The following is a 22,988-nucleotide window of genomic DNA, read 5'->3' on the forward strand; positions in this document are numbered from 1 at the left end:
TTTTTTAACTGATTTGTTCTTTTATTGCTAAAAAATTTTTCGCGTAATTTCATTTATAGTTGCTTTATAGGGAAAATTTATTTTCTACTTTTTATCTGAATAAATGAAAGCTTATAATTTTGTATACTTAAACTTTTAAGTAATTACAGTGGACTCCCGGTAATCTGGTAAATGTTTTGCAGGACAGTGTCGAACTTTGTCATATCATAGAGTACTGCCTAGTCCGCAACTTTACACAAAAGGGTACTTTGTAATCCGAGAATCCGACAAATCACAAATCCAATGATAAGATTCTATATGTTATACTCAATAATTATATCTATATTATTTACCATCTTTTAATATAAAAAAATTGTTAGGATTATACAAAGGACATCGGATCCCGCAGGTCCACTGTAATAAGATTTGTGACATTTTATATCGACAAAAAGATTCGATGACACGCGTTAACTATTAATCGTGTTTAACTTTATGATTTAGAAAATCGTGATTATGAATTCATGATAATCATGATTTAGAAAATCGTTTAATTCGTGAAACCGACTCTTCACAGTTAATAATTCATATAAATATTTTTAAACATATTAATTTAGAATACATGTGCATGAAAATAGTTTAGTCCAGGCAAATTATGATCAAATTACAATATTAAACATTTAAAAATAATCAAATTTATAGGATATTTTTAGTCAAGTAATTATATTGTTATTTTTATGAAAACAAAACAATATTAAATAACATCAACATAGACAAGTGAGATAATATTCTCTGCATTAGTCGTTCAGAAAAAACAATTTCAAGCAATTTTGCGAACTAATCTTTATATGATAAAATATAATGAACAACTTGAAGCAGATGAAGTTATAGAATTCTGTCGAGGCCAGACACCACGCAGAAAGCTCACAGCACCTCCACCGGGATTTAATTATTCATTAATTCCGTAAACATAGTTTTGACACCCCCCCCTGCCACATTATAATACATAAGATTTCTCGAAAGCCCCCACCCTCCCCCATCTTACGTAAGATTCATTCTCGTTTTGCCGAATAATAAAACGTTGTTAGAAAAGGATCAGTTTCACTAAAACTCACAGTTTGACGTAAATTAAAGATTTTTATTCTTTAGCACAGAGACTTTAGTTCGTGATTTACATAAATTATTTCTAATATTAAATTTCAAAACATAAAATCATACGTAAGAATGGGTTTACCCCCCCCCCCCCCCAATGCATACGTAATTAATGGATGGCCCCAAATAACATATGTGTCCTACATATGTACAGACCCTACAAATGGGCTCATCAGATATCCCCATTTTATGAAAGTAGTAATTCAATCGACAATATTTTCTCAAGAGTCCCACCATCCTTCTCAACTGTGCTCTAGTAAGTTTCAGGCGAGTGCAGTCAATTGACCTGTCTGTGGTTATACACAGCCAGGTTATCCCACCCCAGTTATCAAGATGAGCTTGTCGTATCCATTCCTTGATTCGGTTTATTACCGATCATCTTGCTATGAGAATGACTGGCTGAGATAGAAGGAGCGTTTGAGACGACCCTTCTCGTGCCAACGTGTCCAATTGCTTCATTTCGTTTAATGCCAGACTGACCCAGTACTCAGATCAATCTGAATCGATTGGAATCTTGAAGCCTCAAAGACCCGAAGATTGGACTGGCTATTGGCTGTTTTTTGTTGAAAGTATTTGCTTTTTGAAAAAATGTTTGCAGCCAAAGTTTTTAATTATTTTATAAGAAACAACATTATTGATTTTATAGGATGTGTACAGATAGTATAACACACCGATATTTCTAGCGATTATGACCAGAGAATAAAAAATATTAACTTAAAATACATTTTTCTACATAGAATTTTCTAGAAATAATTCATCCAGATCAATATTTGAAAAAATGCAACTTAAATGACTGAACTACAAAATGTAATAAATGGTACACTTTACTGTGACTGTACTGTTTATATTATGCTGTGTTTTATCTCTTCTGTGGATTGTGCCACTGTTCTGTACCTCTCTCAATTTTAACACATTATATCACCCACTCGTTAAAATAACATATAACAAAAACGGGAAAGACAGATGACAGATACACCACACTTGATTAATTCCTTAAATAAATTTTTATCAAAAAAGAAATTGTACGTTATGCTTCATTAAAAAAGTAAAAGTGTTTGTAAATTTTGTAAATAAAACAATCAAAATTATTTCTATCATTTGAATGGACAAAACGAAACGAGCCGGGTATTTTACAATGATATTCAAATTCTGTGTATTCATTTTCTTATTTACAAGTGTTTTATGTGGTAAGTTTTATTTAAAAAAATTGTTTTTAATTTAATTTTAAAATAAATCTCATTTATAATTTTTTCATTTATAGATTATCCAAAAATTTTTGAAGAAGTTGGAACTTCAACATTGGAACGAGATAGTTGTAGTATTGATGATTTAATTTGTAATAAGAAAATTGAAAATGTATTAACTGATTCGAATTTTTCAATTAGTAAGTATTCGCTAAAATATTTTTTTTTTAAATTTTTGGTGGCATAATTTTTGTAATTTTTTTCTATAAGTTCAGATGTTATCAAATATGTAAAAAAATGTTATCTTTAATTTCTTTTGTAAGGAAGTTAAGTTTGCCGGAGGAGTAGGGATTGTGTAAATTAATAATCACAATGTGTTAGTTATTTAATTAAATATATTTTTATATAATATTATGACTTAATGCATTCAACAGATGACGAGATGTGTAGGAAAAAAAAAAGTTCTAATGATGTCATTATTTCGTTTTATAACTTTTTTTAATTGTTGTATGTACGTGACATTTTTTAAGTAGTTTATGGCTGATGGTTTATTTATTTATTCTTGCAATTTTTTAATAGGGAATATTCATGTATTTTTTTTTAAATATTTTTAATTCATTGTTTACACCGTTATAACAAAGTAAAAAATATAAATACTGCTTAAAAATGCTGTATATAAGTGTAAAAAAATATTTAAAATACATTATAATTTTGAGATATTTAAACGCAGTTTTTTGGCACTCTCTGTTGATGACGTATAAGTACGTGATCTGTCAATTGGTGACAGTTCAATGTATAATTTACACTTTAAAAAAATGAATTTACAACACAGAATTTACACTCATTATTATTAAGTTTTATAATAAAAAGCCGTAGAATAGTATAATTTAATAAAATACCATATAAAATGTAAGTAATTAATATCATACAGTATGTCAACAAATTTGACAAGCTCGTACTATGATGTCACGTCCGTATAAAAATTTGAATTTCCGTTTTAGAAATTTTTAAATGCCCTCACTGAATTTGTACTTTTATTAATTAATTTTAAGTAATTAAAAAGATATTAATTACTAAAATAATGGTTTAGTTGAAATGTCCAGTCATTATAGTTACGGAAGAAAAATATTTGAACCAAATTTATATTTCATGAATATTCCCTATTCATCTTTCAAACTTTATTTTTAATTCAACGGGATGCATAAATTTACTCACGTTAAACACTATTTTGCTTTTTCGAAGCAAATAGTTGTGTTAAAAATAGATTTATCTTTATAAAGGAACTTTAAAAAATAAAAATCTTTAAACTCTTATTTAAACTAACATGATAGTTTCAAATAATTTTTTTCGGTCTACTTCCGGTTCGAAACATGAAAAAAATTTTGTTTGACCACTAACTTTCCCTAATGATCGACTCATCTACTCCTTTTCCAATTTCTTTTTCATTTCAAAGGATATAGCATCTCTTCGAAAACTTTTTTCTTCAAGCACATTTCATGCTAGGATAATATTAAATGCTAAAATAAATTTTTAGGTGATATTTTGGTAGTAACAGTTGCGTCAGACTACACTGATGGATTGCAAAGATATTTGCGATCAGCCAAACAATATGACATTACGCCTGAAGTATTGGGATTGGGTAAGCCATGGTTGGGCGGTGATGTAACATTATATCCCGGTGGTGGTTACAAAATTAATTTACTACGCACATATTTGGAACAATATAAAAATGACAATAAAATCCTAATTTTTACTGATAGGTAACTAACTAATAGATCCATATAAGTTGAGCCAGGGAAAGCAAGCAATTAAATTATGTTCAAAACACAAAATTTCACAATCGAAAATGCCATAAAAATGTATTTAAATTGTACATTTTCAAATTCCGCGCGTAATTTGACGAAAACATTGGACGCAGTGGACGTCATATTGGTCTGTGGTCATGACGTCAGTTGGCTGTGTAAGCAAATGTGCTGATATTTTTTTTGATAATTGTTTAAAATTTATACAACCGTATGACGTAGTAATATGGCGGCTGCTATCTCATATTGAGTTAAAAACTGAAAAATTTCTATTGAATTTTCAAATTTTCCGGCTTCAAAATAATATATTGACGATAAATATTTCCATGATGTGTCACTCATTTCTGTTCTGAGTTCGACGAATAAATCTACAAATACACTTGCCTGTTTTTCTCCATATTTTAAGTTTAATTTTCCTGGCTCAATTTTCAAATTATTATTATTCAATCATTGTTTAATCAAATATTCATATTTTTCAGTTATGATGTAATATTTCTATCAAATTTAGAAACAATATTAAAACAATTTTTAAAAATGGATGCAAGAGTATTATTCTCAGCGGAGGCAAGCTGTTGGCCAAAAAAAGATTTGTCAACAAAATATCCATTTATCATAAAGGGTAAACCGTACTTAAATTCTGGTATGTTTATGGGCTATGTACCGGATATTTATAAAATGTTAACGTTGGATGATATTGCCGACACGGATGATGATCAACTGTACTATACGAATGCGTATTTGGATGAAAAAGTACGGGATCAATTAAAAATAAAATTGGATCACTTAAGTGAAATATTTCAAAACTTATATGGTGCTGTTGGTAAGTTATAGTCAAGCGTAATAAATATTTTATCTTTAACAGTTCAAAACGATTTTATCTCTTTATTCATTCCATAAATAGTTATTTTTTTGCATTAGAACACAAAAAAATTTCAGTATGTTCTTATTTTTAAATATCTTGATTGAAGTACTCAAATATGGCTATCTCTGAATATAGGGATCTAACTGTAACATAAACATCGATGAGCAAACATCTAGTTATGATATAGGAATCATTGATTGAAGAAAAGGAATATTGTCCAAAAATATGTTGGTTTTGGCAACATAAAGGTGCGATTACATGGTGACGATTGACGCTAGCTTTTAGCGTCAAATTAGTTCACATAGTATAATTTCAATCAGATTTCAATGACATAGGCTAATTTTTATCCCAGAAAATCCTATGGGATACAGGAACCGTTTTTTAAATAATTTTTTAAATGTTCGTGAAATAAATTTTTGGCGCATTTTTCTTCATTAATTTACACAGTAACGACAAAAACTCTCAAAATTTCTTTTAATCGCGGGTAACACCACGGGGCGCAGCTAGTAATTTATAAAGATATATTTAAAAAAAAATTAATTAATTAAATTTAGTCGTCTGAATGAGCAACATTTTGAACCATAAACTAAAGATTTCTGTAAAAATGTTGAACGACACACAATTCATGGCCACCTGTTTTGATACACTCAATGAATCAAGACTATATAACATTTTTTTAACAAATTTAAATCTGTACATATATTTTACCTGTGTAAGAAACATTCCCTTCCCTTATTTTGAGTTTTATGGGAAGGGAATAAGTGAGAGCAAGGGAGGTGGAGGCTACAACGCGGTGGTCTTTACTTTTAAGTTCGGTAATCGTAGAAAGTCTGAACTAAACTTATTATACACATATACCCTTAAATAAAGAAGAATCTTATATTTTTGACTTTGTTTTCCAAAAAATAGGTAGCTGAACTTCATTTTTTATAGGCGTTAATTTCCATATAAGACTGCCTGAGAAAACTTTTACTTCTTAATCGATAATATTTTCAATAAATAGTAAAATCTTACATTTTTCTAGCTGAAGTACAAATAACATTTGACAATAACGAACCAATGCTAGAAAATACAGCCACAAAAACAGTACCTCTGATTCTACACGGAAATGGTTTTAGTAAATTAGTATTAAACAGTTTGAGCAATTATTTAGCAAATAACTGGAATGCAGAACGTGGTTGTATTGGATGTTGGGAAAATACATTCAGCTTAGATGAAGTAAGATTCATTTACTTTATTAATTAATTGAAATTTTATTGTTTATAAATTTATTTTAGGTAGAAAATAAACCAATTGTATTAATATCAATTTTTATTGAAAGACCAACACCATTTTTAGAGGAATTTTTCGAAAAAATTATTAATTTAAATTATCCAAAAGATAAAATTCATTTGTTTATACATAATACACAAGAATATCATGCCGAATTGGTAAATGAATTTATAGATAAAGTTAATCAAGATTATTTAAGTATTAAATTATTATCGCCCAGTGATAATGTGGATGAAGGAAGTGCTAGAAATATGGGATTGTAAGTGCATTTTTCTATTTTACGCGATTAAGTTTACTCAATTTTAATAATAATAATAATAAGTAAGCATAGGCTGCTTTAACTTATTTCACATTTCCCAATTAATTATAAGATCCTGATATAAATTAACAAAATTTAATAATTAATAAATAATTTTTTTAGAGACAAATGTTTGGAAACCAAATGCGATTTTTATTTTAATGTTGATGCCGAAGCACATTTAGATAATCGACATACATTGAAATTATTAATTGAACAAAATAGGTACATAAAAATTACAAATTTCATTCATTCATAGCAAATCAAAGAAATTATTAAAATTTTTTATAATTTATAGAACATTTGTGGCTCCTTTATTGGTACGACCGGGTAAAGCATGGAGTAATTTTTGGGGTGCTTTATCAAATGGATTTTATGCAAGATCATTTGATTATATGGATATCGTTCATGATAATCGAAGGTAAATTATTTCTACTTATATCAATCTATTTAAAACACAAAATCATCTTTAAAAATAATTGGAATTAACACACCCTATACTGTACCCTCCTTGAGCACAACCCTCAAGAAAGAGACTCCAGGCTACAAGTTCTGTGAAAAGCCAATAAAGCTGTACAGTTCTAATCAAGCTAGAGGCGCTATAAACATTTATAAGATATAATTATATTTTGTAGTCAGCGCTGGATTTATACTAAGGGAACGAAAATGTTCTCCGCGTTATCGAAAATGCTTTTAAAAGTCTAATCGTGTTGGAAACACGATTATTATACCTTGATATATATTACATATATACAGGGCATAACAATCGACTACTAACCAATAATACAGTTATGAGCGTTAAACTTTTAAATTATTTGACAGACGTCTCGCGGTAAAATATAAAATGTTCTTCTTCGTTTCACTCAACAAACTTAACAATAATTTGTAAATGAGATTTTAATAATGCATTTTTTGTATGTAAAGTCATGCTTAGTGAATCATTTAATATATTGCAAAATATTTTATAAAGTGTTTACTTAGGCCAATTTAAATTAATTCAAATTAATTGTATCGCCAAGCTTCTCATTTGGAAAGATCGTTGTATTCCTCGATAGTTAAATAGAGAATATTCATGAAATTTAAATTTGGTTCAAATATTTTTCTTCCGTAACTCGAATGACTGGACATTTCAACTAAACCATTATTTTAGTAATTAATATCTTTTTAATTAATTAAAATTAATGAATAAAGTACAAATTCAGTGAGACATCATAGTACGGGCTTGTCAAATTTGTTGACATACTTTATGATATTAATTACTTACATTTTATATGGCATTTCATGAAATTATACTATTCTACGGCTTTTTATTAGAAAACTTAATAATAACGAGTGTACATTCTGTCTTGTAAATTCATTTTTTTAAAGTGTAAATTATACATTGAACTGTCACTTGGCAGATCACGTACTTATACGTCATCAACAGAGAGCGCCAAAAAACTGCGTTTAAATATCTCAAAATTATAATGTATTTTAAATATTTTTTTACACTTATATACAGCATTTTTAAGCAGTATTTATATTTTTTACTTTGTTATAACGATGTAAACAATGAATTAAAAATATTAAAAAAATTCATGAATATTCCCTATTCATATTCATAAAAATGCATTTCCTCTTCGTACAAATTTTTATTAATTTGTTCAAAGGTAAATAATTTTAGACAAAATTAAATTTATTATTCATATAAATTACAAAACTATTATTATACAATCCATTTGTACAAAAAAAAATTTACTCTCTTTAAAATAGTGTACATATTCATTCGAAACTATAAAAATTATTCAAATTAATTTTTTTATAATCTCAAATGGATCAATTTTTACAAAAAAACCTAGAAACAAAACAAACAAACAAAAAAAAAAACAATTCGTACACTCTTTTTTTTCATCCATCAACAATCAAACCAAAGAAACACACCATTTTGTTATCATATAAATATATAAATAATATTTGTACCACTAATTTCTATTTAAATCACTTTTTTTTTTAATTATTAAAGCTTTAATCAAATGCAATACTGAAATCCGTTTTGAATGATCGTCGATCAATTGAATACATGTTATCCGCTGTACATTCGTATACACCAGCATCCATTTGTGTGGCTGGATCAATTTCTAATTTTGATTTTACTTTGTCCGTACCGATATTCCATTCATGTACCTTAAATGTAAAATGTATTAATTGAAAAAGATAAATCTTTTTGTAGTAAAGTCAACAAAGATCTCAAGATTACCCTTAGATTAGGCTAGATTAGAGTGGCTGTCCTTGGGTGGGACACAGTTAAATCATAGGATCCGTTGTAATACCGAATAAGGGTTGGCTCATCCCCGGACACTACGCCATTAACTATTTGGAGATGTTTAGGAACAACAGGAGTGCTTTGACGTCATCGGACTTTAGGTCGGAGAGGTCGTCAAAAAAAGCAGTCAAGTGAGTCCATATCCCCATGTCAAGAGCTGGACAATGACGGAGACGATGAGAAATAAAAGCTCTCCAGTAATAAAAAAAGCTACTATGCGAGTTAATTTTTATCGACATAATAAAATGTTAAAGAAGGGGTAATTGAAGAATCTGTATCAACTCGGTAAGGTCTGTTTTTTATCTGCCAAATATCACGTTAATGCTTTGACAAGATTTTGGCTCTAATTTGTAAAGTTCCGAAAAATACTAAAAACAGTTCGGTATTATGTTTACCTGTGAGGTAAGCAGTGACTTTCTGTAAGGGAATTTCGTGTTCTAACAGAATGAACACGAATAAAATTTTTTTTAGGGTACAAATGTACATCTTTTCATTCACCTTCTTAAAATTTAATTTGAGAAAGAAGCTATTGGCAAGTTTAGACTATTATTCTCTGATAGTTAAGACACAAAGAGGGTCATCTCAAACGCAATAATGTTACAAATTACTCATTAAGGACATATATAATATTAGGATTCTATCTGTCTTTTAAGAAGTTCTAACAGAAAAGCTTTAGATTTTCTGCATCAGCCTTGGTTCTGAACTCTCACCAGGAGCCATCTGTTGTTCCTGATATTATATTGTTTGTTTTCAGAGTCGATATTTATTACTAGAGACCTATGCGGAAATCTTATCGTTTACTTTTCAGGCTATTCTATATTCATGTTGACTTTACTATAATATTTGTTTTTAATTACATGTAAGTACAAATGTGAGAAAATTTCCACACCATCCTTAAACCATGTAATATGTGGTCGTGGTGTTCCTCGGGCTACACATAAAAATGCAATTTTATGTCCTAATACGTATTCATAATCAAAATGTGATGCCATTAATATTTTTGCACCCTGAAATTACAAAAACAAATATAAGTATTAGAATCTTGAGAAAGAACTTAAAAAAATGTCTTTAATAACTCATGAATTAATTGTTCATTAACTTGCGTTATGAGCATTTTGGTTGAAACTTTTTCTATCTTCATATATTTTTATCTATTTTCGAATTATGAATTATTCAAATTTTTTCAATTTATCCTTAATTAAGTAATTCAGAAATTGTGAAAATTTATCTCATCACGAGAATAAAGGTGTAAGCAAAAAAAATATTAACTTCGGAAATTTTTGGGCCTGTTCGTGTACTTTCGTTAGTTTAATATAAGTCGTACTCAGTAAATTAAACAAAAATTTTCATGGAAATATGGTGAAATTAGTTCAAATGAATTTAATTATTATATATATAATAATATTTTTTTTCTTCTCTGATATTTTCAAACTCGTGAGTCGAAATGAATTATCCATTTACTAAAAAAAGCTACATAATCGTCCATAATACTTACTACCCCACAAATTTAAATAAAATAGCATGAATAATTTTTTCAAAAACAAAACAATTTTTTTCAAGATGATCGAAAAAATAAAGCATTACTTTGGTCAGGTGATAATAGATGATGATATGCTTATGATAGAAAGTCCAAATTTGTATTTAATTAACCAATTAATTAACTTACATTATTATTGTTGTAATATTGATCCGATTCAGGATCACGATATTTTCCGGTGATTGGTAAACCAATTTGAATCTAAAAATATTTTTAAAAAAAGCATAGAAACCGTTGTTTTTAAAAAAAAAAAAACTAAAATTTTACCTTTGATTTAGTACGACCTCTGCCACGTCCACGTCTCGCTAACACTGGGGACATGGTGCCCAAAATAACACTAATTAATATTATAAATTTCAATAACTTCATTATTCCTGATTCTTTCGTTAATAATACTTTCGTCCAAACACACAAATGTTATAAATAATATGGAAAAAAATCAATTGGAGAATCGGGACCCCTCTTTTCATGCAAACAAATATAATCAATTGAAATTAATTTGATACTTTCCTCACTCTGTCTCCGTTTTCATGAGTGATTTATTAACACTTGATAATAAGTAGTGTATACACGTAGGGGGAATTTGCAAATTATAATCATTTCGATTTCATTTTATTGGATTGAATTATTTATTTTGATATATGTTAATTGATTCCTGTATTCTATTTCAAATAATATATATATATTCCCCATGTGAGGTACTTCGAGTATCATTTAACATTGTTCCAGAAGTTTAAAAGAACACAGTATAATCATTCCTTTATTTTAGTATTGGAAAATTTTTGTGAAAGGTAGAACCAGGCCCGTGCGTGGGGGGAGGGTTGAGGAATCAAATCCCACCCTCTGTTTGAGAATCTGTCTACATATTGTTTGAACTAGCCTATAAATGAAGCCATTTACGAATCGCATTTCCACTGGTTAGCTGTTTCGAGTTCACGTTGGAGAAGATTTCAGAAAAATTTTTTAAAAATGTGAGCGAAATCTGCGATGCATACGACATGGAATTACGGAAGACAAGACTCGCGACAAAACCGACTCAATGCTTGAATGTACAAACTGATTCAGTTGAAGATTATTTCCGGATCACAATCTGCATAGTTTGTTTCAAATGCTGCTTGTCTCTTTCCCAACAAAATGACAAATTTTGATAAAGATTCTTGCGCTCAACTTTTGGAACCATATTCTTCAATTTTGTACGATGATTTCCGTAACATTTAGGTCGGCGAAGTTAAACTTACTGACGAAAAAGTATTGCCGGACAGGATTTCGAAAATTCACTCGAAGCTCTCGATATTTTCAATTAAGATTTGTTTCCAAGTCTAACAAATGCTTCTGGCAATTTTACCTATACTATATTAACAGCCATGATTGAGCGCTTCTTTTCTACTTGTCGCCTTAAAACATATCTTAAGGTCGACAATGTCTGAAGATCGGATAAACGGTTTAGCTTTGCTCAATATACATCACGGTAGAGGTCGATGCGCACAGAGTTTTGTAAAAGTTTTTCTACACCTCGCAGAATTAAATTATTGAAAAATAGTGACTGAATATCACATTTTGACATAAAAAAAATATTTTCTTACTCGTAACAAGAGTTTCTTGATTTTATAATCTAACCTATAGTATGAACAACCCCCCTCCCCTTGGATGATTCCTGTGCACGGACCTGTATAAAACATTGATATTTTCATTATGATTTAGAATTATTTTAAGACAGTTTTGATAACAGTTTTATGACCAACATTATTTTCCATTAATTTAATATAATTGGTTTAAAATTCGAAATTAGAAAAGTATATGCATTTTATACAGAGTGGGTCTTTTTAATCTATACACCTAAATATCTCGTTTTGTAGTTAACCAATCAAAAAATAACTTAAACAAAAGTTGCAGAGTTTGATGGGGGACATCAGATTGCACCTAATTTTTCGGGTTTCTTTAATAGCCAATTTAGACCCTAAACGGTAAGGGATAGAATAACACTTTAAATTAGAAAGTTGATCCGCATAAAAAAAACTAACAATTTTTGTTTAAAACATTTTTTCGGAAAAACGTTAGCTTTCGGAGCAAATGCGATTTAAAAATAACTACGGAAACTAGGTCCAATTTGATGTCAGAAACTCTCTAAAAGTCTAAAACATTGATTTTAATTATTTTTTGATTGGTTAACTACAAAACGAGACATTTCGGTGTATAGATTAAACTGATCCGCCCTGTATATGAAATATATCAAGGTATATTAAGTTTAGTCCCAAGTTTGTAACGCTTAAAAATATTGATGCTAAGAAACCAAATTTTGGTATAGGTGTTCATAAAATCACCTAATTAATCTATTTCCGATTGAAGCTGAAAATTTGATAGCGTGGTTGGGACCTAAAAATGAGATTCAGTTCGTAAATGAGCAACACAGATCAATTGGATCTTGGAATCTTGTAAACCGTTAGATATAAAACAAAAGTTTTTAGTGTAAAAAATTGTTTATTATAAAAAAATAAGCAACTTTTGTTTTAAACATTTTTTCATATACATCTCCGTTTACCCGTGAGGGCGCAATTTAGATTATAACATTATATAGTATATATTATATGGGAATATTAGTTATGTGTGTGTGACCCTACAGTCGTGTTATATATACACGACTGTAGCTATCTAAGAGTAACCACATTTTTCTTTAATTACATGACGTAAAAAACAAACGTGTAATCAACACTGTCTATACATGATATTTCAACAATTAACTCAGTCAATTGTTTGTTTTTACTTGTTTTTATTTTTTTAACTGGTTTTAGCGTCTGCTATACAGAAACAGACAGCTATTAACAGTGATACATTTAACGTACAATGCAAAAAAAATAAAAATACTTAAAACGAAAAATTAATTTCATTAGTCCTCCTAGAAAAAAAGAAACAATAAAATGAAATAATAGCTTAATTCGTAAAAAATGGAGCAAAAATTAATTATTTTCGAGTTTAGGACAATTTAATTAAAGCCACAAAAAAAAATAATAATAATGATAATAATAATTTTAAACAGTTGAATAATTAATAACAGCAATTGGTCTAACTAGAATTTTTCGACCTTAATAATTTTTCTACAATCTTGACAACTCATTGACATTGCTAATAACTTTTTCGAAGAGCTTTTACTTTTTGTGAGAGAGAAAGGCAGCAAGCCCAAAAAAAAATTTAAACAGTTAAAGAAACAAAAAAATAAAGCGCCGAATATTCGAAGCATCGTGGAATATAAAACATTAACAAAATGCTTTATAATGCCGAATAGCTATATGATAAATATCCATCATCTACGTAAATGAATCATCAAAAATTTGTTTTTAACTTTTTTTAAATTAAAAATTTTATTTTTGTAAAATTCTTTACATTTTAGTATTAAAACAATAGAAAATTTATGAATATAAGTAATATTAATTATATGTATATAAAAATTTTAGTACGTCATCATTACATAATCAGTTCGAAAGCCACGTCGATCAATTGCATATTGATTATCTGCTTGACACTCATAATATCCAACATCTTTTTGTGTAGTTGGATCAATTTCCATTTTAGATTTTATTGTGTCATTACCAATTGGCCACTCATGCACCTAAGTAAAAAAAACCATGAATTTATAATTTAGAATTCTTCCATAAATTCGCCTTAAAGGGAGAAGAGATTTTATTCGCGAGCGAAAAGGTCTTACATTATGACATCCTATACATGCATCTTAGGTATGTTCAAGCATAAAGAACCCCTTAGCTATGACTTCGATCGGAATATAATGAAAGCTTGTTATGAGTAAAGAGTTGGGCACTATGGCATTAAACTGATGTGTACGTACTGACTTTATTGCTAGCCAAAGATTGATCTGGTGAGGCCAAGCTCGCGTTGTCAAGGAGTTTCCTCAGAAAGACAAAAATGGTCGCTGTGACAGAAAAACTAACACAGTATCTTAGGAGCATCCTATTTCCAGAGACATGATTTCCTCTTGTTAGAGAACTAACTTTAAAAATCCCGCGTAGTGGTTTTAAAATTTCTAACAGTCCTCCACCACTCATAGAGACAGAGTGCAAATCTAGTTCTATCAAATTTATTTTCCCTTTTGGCACGCAAAATCACAACTGACAGCGATGCTATTTCCTTTTCAATACAAATAGTTAATTTCAATTCGCGACTCCAAAGTACTGATCTGACCTCTACTGATTTAAATATGAAATAACGAGGAGGGTGTAAACATTAACATAGAACATATAATAAAATGCAACAAAGGGAATTGCTACTAATTGACTTACGTAGAGGTCTTTCCATCGATTTGCTTTTGTTTCCGACAATTCCCAAAAAAATTTCGACTAAAGAAAATCAATTCTAATTTACCTACTTTGTTTAGCATGAAATGATTTGATTTCTAAATTAACTCTTTGTTTAACTGTTGTTTCGCAGCTAATAACGATTTAATAGCTGCCAATAAGTTAAATTTTTCCGCTAGGTTGAAGAATTAAGTTTGCAGTTGTGAATGATATAAAATAGATTATATATTTTTTTTATATTTATATCATGGAGGCATATGTTTATACCCTCTTTAACTGCCATTACAGTGCCGTCTAGTTTCTTAGAGTCGCGAATACAAATCAAAATTATGATTGACATCAAAACAGACCATACACATCAGTTCAGTGATAATAAATACACCCTCCGCCACCACTTTACTATTTCTTAACGAATAGTTCATTATGACGCATAGAATAAGTACAGCTTTAATTCTATATGCCGTTAATATTTTTATGGTCTATACCACAACAAAATTTTGATAGCAATTTTTATTTAATTTATATGAAACAGAAACCTACTTGAAAAAATCTATGAGAATACAACTCAATACCATCTTTAAACCAAGTAATTTCTGGCCTTGGGAACCCTAAAATTTTACGATTAATTTATCAAAATAATCTTTTAATCTAAGAACATTTTCAACATACCTTTAGCCATACAGAAAAATGTAATTTTTCTTCCCAACATATAGTCTAATTCAAAGTGTGATGATTTCACAATTTTTGCACCCTAGAAAAAAAATAGAAATTTTAACTATTCGAATTTACCGAATTTTTAAAAACATCACTACATCTTTATGCTCATAATAATTTTGCGATGCTGGATTTCGATGTTGAATAACTGGTGGAATATGTGAATTAAAAATTCTGCCACGCATTTTTCCTTAAAAAATAGAAAATCAACACACAATTAAATTTAAAATCTTCGTTAAAAATTTTATGCGAAATATTTACCAAAACCTCTTCGACCGCCACTTCGACAATCGACAAAAATGAAAAGTACGATAAATGTAAAACATATCAACACTAATACTCGGGTCATTGTATAAGTTGGAATGTTGCGTTTCAAAAATGTTTTTTTTAATAAATTTAAAAAGAGTCGTCAAATAATAAATGATTTTATTTACCTTCGTTATAAAAATTACTCTCACTTAATAATAAGTGATGGTCCCCTTATTTAAATTAATTAATATATTTTTTGTTGGAAAAATAATCAACAGTTCAATACGTGATTATTAAACGGTGTAAATATATTTAGCTGTACTCCCAATTACAAAAAAAAAACTACGAAAGAATTAAACCTCGATATGATAAAATTTTAAAGAAAGGACACAGTACAAAAATTTAAAATCGTGATAGAAAACTAATTAATTTCCCCCCTGAAAATAGAATGTAAAAATAGGGTATTACAACCATTTTTGAAAAGTGTCTCAATTAAATTCTACAGTGTTAATAAACAACCACTATAAAAAAACACACAATTTTTATTCAATCGATCAGTGCCATAAAAATGCATTTACAATTTACATTTTCAAATTTCGCGCGTTATTTTACACAGCCGTATGATGTAATAACATGGCGGACACTATTTCATAGTGTTAAAAAACAGATTTAAAAAACTGAGAACTTTGAAATGAATTTTAAAATTTATTTGGTTAATTTATATACTTAAACTAATATTTTCTCATACAGAGTAAAATACACTAAATAAGAATGAAAATTTCTATCTGTATGATATGTATAACCTCATCAAAAACTTCTCGAAAAAAAGGGGGGGCCCGCGCGCGCACAAAAGAAATGGAAAATGTTTCATGGAGAGAAAATTCAATTGGATTTTGCGTCCAAAAAGTTACAAAACTATTTCCCGCTACAAAACTATTTTCTTTCGTTTATTGACATTGTATTTTTTGCCTTTAACAAGAATAAAGTTTAAGCTAAAACACCCGCGGGGGCCCCGATGATTGCATTACCAGAGATTGCTCATGCATGATTAATCCGCCCCTGCCTACAACGAAATTTTTGATTATTACAATAGGTGCACTTGGTTTAACTGACCGCTCAGTATAAACTCAATTGATTTGCCGCAAGTTTTTTAATCAACGCAAAAAAATTATGAAAAAATTATAAATTTATTGGCAAATATGAATAAATTTAATAAAACAATAAAAACTTGTGAAATTATTTGCAGCAGTTTAGGTAATTCATCCGTAATTTATTAAATAATTTTTAAATAGCTAATATTTCCTTTAAAATTTTTATTGTTGAAATTGATGTGAACAAAGCCTTTTTATTATGAATATTAAAAAAAGTAATAAATAAATTTAAGATAATTATTTCATTTAATAAATATTAATGATTTTAAAATGTAACTTAAATAATTTGTTGGGTCAACATTTGTTTATAAATCGGGGGTCAAATCAATTTAAAATCGTTATTTTTACTACGAAATACATTGAGCTTTGTAATGCACATGCATGCGAATTTCGTTGTCCTTACGTACACGACAATTTACAGACAGTGTCCTTGTCACCGCTGTATTAAACAAAAATACTGGAAACTCGAAGTGTTCAATATAGAAAATTAATTGTCACAATTAAGCATCTCTTGGCTTTTCCCTTCAACTACCGTTTAAAAATATAATTCGGAAAAATAACGAAATTTGTTAGATCAATCGATTGGATCAAGGGAAAAATATTACGTTGAATTGTTTATAGCTGACACACTCTGTAAAATATGCCTTATGTACAAAAATCATTTTTATCGTGGCCATAAGTCTGCCTGCAAAGTTTCAGCTCGATTGAATAACGGAAAAAGGGTTAAAAGTCTATCCAAAGTTTTTTTGGTAGACAAGCAGAGCCTGCGAGTTAAAAGAAAGGGAGTAAAAAAACAAAATGTTGGGTAGGTTGCTCCAACATCGAACCAAATCTTGTTTTAATTAATCCTTCAGACTGGATCACAATCATTACATTTTAACGCAAGACTTTGTATCCGAAAACATATTAATTTTTTTGATTTTTTTTAGAGGATTGTGGAATGTTCCATTTATAAACACATGCTATTTGGTCAATTCAACAATATTACAAAAATATTCACGCCAGGAAATCAATTACATAAAGGAAGGATTTGATTCCGATATGATCTTTTGTGAAAATTTACGTAATTTGGTAAGAACTATTAAACAGATTGTGATGAATCTTCGTATCAATCGTTGGCTAAAATTTAAATTTTTTCCAGAATATATTCATGTACGTATCAAATCGAATGGATTTCGGGCATTTAGTAAATCCTGACAACTTTGATATAACACGTGCATCACCTGAAATGTATGAAATATTTGATAATCGTTACGATTGGGAACAACGATACATACATGAAAATTATACGGAAAATTTCAATCCAAACAAAACGGCTTTACAACCATGCCCCGATGTGTATTGGTTCCCCGTAACAACAATGCGATTTTGTAAAGATCTTATTCACTTGGTGGAGTCATTTGGACAATGGTCTGATGGTAAAAATAGTGTAAGTTTAATAACATTTATTCCAAAGGGTCCTCTTCCATTTATTTTTAGTGACGCTTTCATTCCTTATCGCCAAATTAGCTACAAGAATCAGTGACGTAGCTTCCGAAGGGCTAGGTATTGATCTGCCCCCGAACCCCTAATCTGCAAACCGCGTATTAACCTTACTGAAAATTCTCCCACCTAAGCAAAGTAAATAAAATAAATTGCAACACGACTTTAATCTTGGCAAGTCATTTGAATGAATACAGGCAATTCATTTTCAAATCGAATATAATCAGCAGAAATTGAAATAAATGTATATTTTAAAGGATCCAAGATTGGATAGTGGATATGAAGCTGTACCCACACGTGATATTCATATGAATCAGGTTGGATGGGATAGTCATTGGATGTTATTTTTGCGTGATTTTGTTCGACCATTACAAGAAATGGTATTCACTGGATATTATCATGATCCGCCAAGATCTTTGATGAATTTCGTGGTACGGTACAGACCTGATGAACAACCGTCTTTGCGACCACATCATGATAGCTCAACGTTTACAATTAATCTGGCGTTAAATACCGCAGGTATGTTGATTAATGTTAAAATTCACATTTAAAAATCGTTCATTCCAATGAGATTTTTATCATTTGTAAATTATTCACTGTCGTTTTGTGACGATTTAGGAACGACAATATTTGCTGTTGAGAGGTGAAGAGGTGTCTAGATTTGTAACTCTAATGTGAGAGTTACACATTACAGTAAAGTACATTTCAACATTTTTATCCTTAAAACTTGCAAAATTTATATCGAAAATTGTCTATGAATGCTTCGAGAAACTAAACACTGTAAAACACGGTCAGGCTAATCTCTATACCGGCCATTCTGACGTGAAGGAATTGATTATTTTTTATTTCACGGAGAGCATGTTCATAAATAGTCCATTTAACCATGCCTGGTTGAAACCGACCAGGATTTGGTCGGTTTGAGAGGATGATTGTACTTGTAGGGCTTAAATAAAAGATGATGAAACTCTTTATTCATGTTATTTGCATCTGCCCAAACATGTATGGACCTTTCCATTCTGAGAACTGTTTGCTGTGAGATTTTTGCGTTTCTTCTAGCCTCTTAATAGTTTAATTTGATTATAAATAGCCCCTTTCATCAGAAGACACCTCTGCTTCTGGTGAACGAGTCAGGGAAGACACAGAACCTATAAGTCTTGGTGCTTAAGGATCTAATTTTGAGGAATCCATTTTATTTATTGTTATTGATAAATGTTAAGTAAGCTGGTAGTATAAAATGGAACACTGAAAATGACCCCAATTCTTGTTTTAATTAGTACGAATTATTATCGCCGGTTGGTGGAATTTATCTGATTCGATTATTTTTATTGGTCTTCAAAAATGGCAAGTACAAATGTTGCCATCTGGCAGTCTAAATTGGAACTACTGAAAAGGGGTACACTTCCTGTTTTAATAAGTACGAACTATTATCACCAGTTATCAGTAACACCCAATATTGGAAATTTAATATTTATCTTAATTAAACATGTTCAAAAGTCCGTTAATTTGTTTTCAGATGTCGATTACGAAGGAGGTGGTTGCCGATTTATTCGATATAATTGTAGTGTAACAAAAACAAAACCAGGATGGTTATTAATGCATCCTGGACGATTAACGCATTATCATGAAGGATTATTAGTTACAAAAGGAACAAGATACATTATGATTTCTTTTGTTGATCCATAAATGTTTTTATTAAATTTGTTTTTTTGTTTTTTTTCCTATAATATAGTTTATAATATAGTTTTATAATTTTTGAGACTTAACCCCCATCGAATATAGTTTTTATTTAGATATAGTTACACGCATTTACTAAGAGTTAAGAATAGAGTCTAGTTTATTTTTTGCAGAATTTAGTACAAAGTAATATTAATAAATTTGAGTCATTATCGAGTTTTATTGTTTCTTTACATAATATCTAGTCTGCTTAATATAAACTAGGCTTAATATATGTATACGTGTTATTATTTCTTTGCCTATTTCTTGTCTGGAAGTTATCTAGCACCGTTAATTGATATTCTAGAGATATACATTAGTTTTGAAGCGAGATTCAACTCTCCGATTGCGATAACACAAAAAAATATGTAGGCTCAATTTTTCCTTTTTAAAATTTTGCGGACCTAATGAGTAAAAACCATACCATAAAATACATGTAAGACTTTGTATATAAACATTTTTGTTGTAATTTTTTTACGTATTTTTTAACTGCCAATGAAATTGTAAATAAAATATAATAAATAGTTTAAGACATTAATAATTTTAATAATTTTTTATTTTTAACTCCTGGCGCAAAATCGGGATAATTGCAAGTTTGATCGCTGTATGTGTGTGCGTCTGACTGTCTGAAGAAAATCGGTTCAGTTTGGTGAAGGAATAAAATTCATTTGTCCGAGGGTTTTTTAAATTTCGTAAATTTTAAATGTGTTATTTTTGTAAAAAGGATACACTGAAAAAGGTATAAAAAATCTTTATTAAAAGTAACTATACATTATGTACAAAATTTCTCTCTGTAAATTTGACTGAATAATCTGTTTCGAGATTCTACTTTAGATTTGATTGAAAAGGCACTGCCGTCAATAGGAACACACCCATATGTTACCCTTACATTTTTTTCTGTTTATCGTTTTTTCCTAATATCTGACCTTACCCACAAAAAGCAAAGAATTTTCCCAAACAAGAGGAGTATACCTATTTTGTATTTTCCCAACAGATATTCACAGCTTTCTCTTTCCTTACTTCAAAAGATTTTCCAGTTTTGGTGTTGAGGTCATCGTTTTGCGTCTCTATACTGAGTGTTATTCCTCCCTTATTTTCCATCGGTTAACGATAACATCAGAGGTGGATTATCCATAATACAAAGTAGGCACGTGTTTGCAGGCGCGAGATTACAAAGGGGCTGTCCTATTAAATTATTTTAAAGTTTTTTGGTAGTCCCCTCCATATAAAGCAAGACTTTCACTCTGACTCTCTGTGAATGGATGGATTTTTTTCATTTTTCCAATAACAATAAGCTTCAGATTGAAATTTGGTAAAGAGATTTTTCGTTCGTTTTGATAAACTTATTCAGGAAGTGTAGAGTTCTGGAGTCAATTATAGAACACCCTGTATATAATAATCCAGGAAAATGATTGAATAGTTCAACTTTTCTACAATGTTACGATTTTAAATGAACTTTCATGTGAGTATTCAAGACATTTTTAAATCCAAACTGTTTATCACAAATCGTACACGAGAACGGACGTTCCCCGGTATGTGTTCGCATATGATTTTTCAATAATACTTTTGTATGAAATGCTTTATTACAAATCGAACATACATGCGGTCTAACATCCAAATGTGCACTTAAAATATGTGCTTTAACATGCGATTGTAATTTATAACTTTTACCGCAAACGTGACATTCAATTTTTTTCATATTCGAATGCATTATAATCATATGTTTCGTTAATGTACGTTTACTCACTAAAACTTTATCGCATAACTTACATTCAAACGTTTTTACATCAATTCTATGTTTTTCGTTAAAATGCGTCCGTAAAGCAGTTTTACTGCTATAAATTCGATTACAATCGCTACATTTAAACGATCTTTCTGCTAATGTTTTATGTGAATCTAAATGCGCCCGTAAACTAACTGGTAATATTAATTTACCACATATGTTACACATTTCTCGACGATCTGCTTCATCATGTCGTATTTTTATATGTATTTTTAAATTAAATTTTTGTTTAAATCCACGATTACAAATGGAACATTTATATGGCCTAACATCAGAATGTGCACTTTGATGATATTTTAATTGATAATTACGCTTAAATATTTTACCACAAACATCACAAACAAATGCATTCTCTTTTTCGTGAAAATTAAAATGCTGTTTCAATTGTAATGGGTGGTAAAATATCGCAGGGCATTTTGTACAAGTTATAGGAATCGCATTATGACTTCCTTTACAATGTGCACCTAGGGTACTTAAATAATTAAAACCTTTATTACAATCTGAACAAGTGTATTTATACGTTTTTAATTTCACTTTTTCTGCTTTTAATGATAAAGTTTCTTCATTTTCCGATATTTTATCTTCAGTCTGATGTACAATAATTGTTTGTAAAGTTTTAGTTGCATGAATACAATCTTGTTTGAATTCATAAACAATCTTCAATTTTAATAAACAATTGTTGCATATTTGATATGGAAAAGGATCAAAATATGAATCCTAAAAAAGTTGAATTTAAATTTTGTTTACATTTTTAATTAAAAAAACAAATTTAAAATATGACTTACATGTACGGGGAAGCATTCCGTTAAAGTATCCAAATAATTTGGAGAAGTTAATGAAGAAATTATGGTCATTGATTCGTAATTAATTAAACAAATTCGACAAATTAATTTAATGTCATCTCTTGTTATCGGATTATTTTTGTACATTTTAAAATCAAATAAGATGTTAATCAATATGATCAAGAAATTGAAAATCACTAACCAAGGACATATATACAGTGTGTCCCCGGATAGAGGTAACTATACTTGTAATTTTCATTATTTTGCATTTTAAGAAAAAAAGTTATTCTTTATAAGAAGTTTTGCTTATTATGAAAAGTATGTAGAAATATTTAAAACTTCTAGATAATGTACAGGGTAGCCAAAAATTTGTAATCACTATTTTTATTTTTGGTAACATACCCTTCTTTTTTTATAAATTGGCG

The 22,988-nt window shown here is 29.4% G+C and overlaps 4 protein-coding genes across 4 annotated transcripts; 1 reads left to right on the top strand and 3 right to left on the bottom strand.

The window, feature by feature from the left end:
* Positions 1–1,998: 1,998 nt before the first annotated feature.
* LOC123298000 (procollagen-lysine,2-oxoglutarate 5-dioxygenase) lies at positions 1,999–20,487 on the top strand. Its single transcript, XM_044879853.1, has 12 exons — positions 1,999–2,315; positions 2,390–2,512; positions 3,847–4,072; positions 4,594–4,934; positions 6,001–6,194; positions 6,254–6,507; positions 6,670–6,771; positions 6,845–6,967; positions 17,733–17,874; positions 17,945–18,232; positions 18,543–18,804; positions 19,799–20,487. The coding sequence occupies exons 1-12, from the start codon at positions 2,231–2,233 to the stop codon at positions 19,966–19,968; spliced, it is 2,310 nt and encodes a 769-aa protein (XP_044735788.1). The 5' UTR covers positions 1,999–2,230; the 3' UTR covers positions 19,969–20,487.
* LOC123298393 (immunoglobulin domain-containing protein oig-4) lies at positions 8,388–10,834 on the bottom strand. The gene is made up of 4 exons (XM_044880387.1): positions 10,653–10,834; positions 10,515–10,586; positions 9,706–9,855; positions 8,388–8,709 (listed from the first exon to the last, which is right to left on the bottom strand). The coding sequence occupies exons 1-4, from the start codon at positions 10,752–10,754 to the stop codon at positions 8,551–8,553; spliced, it is 483 nt and encodes a 160-aa protein (XP_044736322.1). The 5' UTR covers positions 10,755–10,834; the 3' UTR covers positions 8,388–8,550.
* Positions 13,821–15,813, bottom strand: LOC123298384 (immunoglobulin domain-containing protein oig-4). Its single transcript, XM_044880375.1, has 5 exons — positions 15,665–15,813; positions 15,502–15,593; positions 15,359–15,440; positions 15,230–15,297; positions 13,821–13,989 (listed from the first exon to the last, which is right to left on the bottom strand). Exons 1-5 carry the CDS (start codon positions 15,750–15,752, stop codon positions 13,831–13,833), a joined length of 489 nt encoding a protein of 162 aa, XP_044736310.1. The 5' UTR covers positions 15,753–15,813; the 3' UTR covers positions 13,821–13,830.
* Positions 20,488–21,436: 949 nt separating the features above from the next.
* On the bottom strand, positions 21,437–22,710 carry LOC123294243 (zinc finger protein OZF-like). Its single transcript, XM_044875363.1, has 2 exons — positions 22,567–22,710; positions 21,437–22,498 (listed from the first exon to the last, which is right to left on the bottom strand). The coding sequence occupies exons 1-2, from the start codon at positions 22,708–22,710 to the stop codon at positions 21,437–21,439; spliced, it is 1,206 nt and encodes a 401-aa protein (XP_044731298.1).
* Positions 22,711–22,988: the final 278 nt, after the last annotated feature.

The sequence above is a fragment of the Chrysoperla carnea genome, chromosome 1 (assembly GCF_905475395.1).
Source record: "Chrysoperla carnea chromosome 1, inChrCarn1.1, whole genome shotgun sequence".
Lineage (NCBI taxonomy): Eukaryota > Metazoa > Arthropoda > Insecta > Neuroptera > Chrysopidae > Chrysoperla > Chrysoperla carnea.

Bases quoted from the DNA above. Each gene is read 5' to 3' on its own strand.
- LOC123298000 (XM_044879853.1), top strand. From the start codon at position 2,231: ATGGACAAAACGAAACGAGCCGGGTATTTTACAATGATATTCAAATTC. The intron at 4,073-4,593 runs GTAACTAACTAA...CATATTTTTCAG, and splicing joins ATCCTAATTTTTACTGATAG to TTATGATGTAATATTTCTAT. The intron at 6,508-6,669 runs GTAAGTGCATTT...TAATTTTTTTAG, and splicing joins AGTGCTAGAAATATGGGATT to AGACAAATGTTTGGAAACCA.
- LOC123298393 (XM_044880387.1), bottom strand. From the start codon at position 10,754: ATGAAGTTATTGAAATTTATAATATTAATTAGTGTTATTTTGGGCACC. The intron at 10,587-10,652 runs GTAAAATTTTAG...AAATATTTTTAG, and splicing joins GAGGTCGTACTAAATCAAAG to ATTCAAATTGGTTTACCAAT. The intron at 9,856-10,514 runs GTAAGTTAATTA...TTGTAATTTCAG, and splicing joins AATATTACAACAATAATAAT to GGTGCAAAAATATTAATGGC.
- LOC123298384 (XM_044880375.1), bottom strand. From the start codon at position 15,752: ATGACCCGAGTATTAGTGTTGATATGTTTTACATTTATCGTACTTTTC. The intron at 15,298-15,358 runs GTATGTTGAAAA...GTAAAATTTTAG, and splicing joins ATTTTTCTGTATGGCTAAAG to GGTTCCCAAGGCCAGAAATT. The intron at 13,990-15,229 runs GTAGGTTTCTGT...TTTTTTACTTAG, and splicing joins ATTCTCATAGATTTTTTCAA to GTGCATGAGTGGCCAATTGG.
- LOC123294243 (XM_044875363.1), bottom strand. From the start codon at position 22,710: ATGTACAAAAATAATCCGATAACAAGAGATGACATTAAATTAATTTGT. The intron at 22,499-22,566 runs GTAAGTCATATT...CAACTTTTTTAG, and splicing joins CGGAATGCTTCCCCGTACAT to GATTCATATTTTGATCCTTT.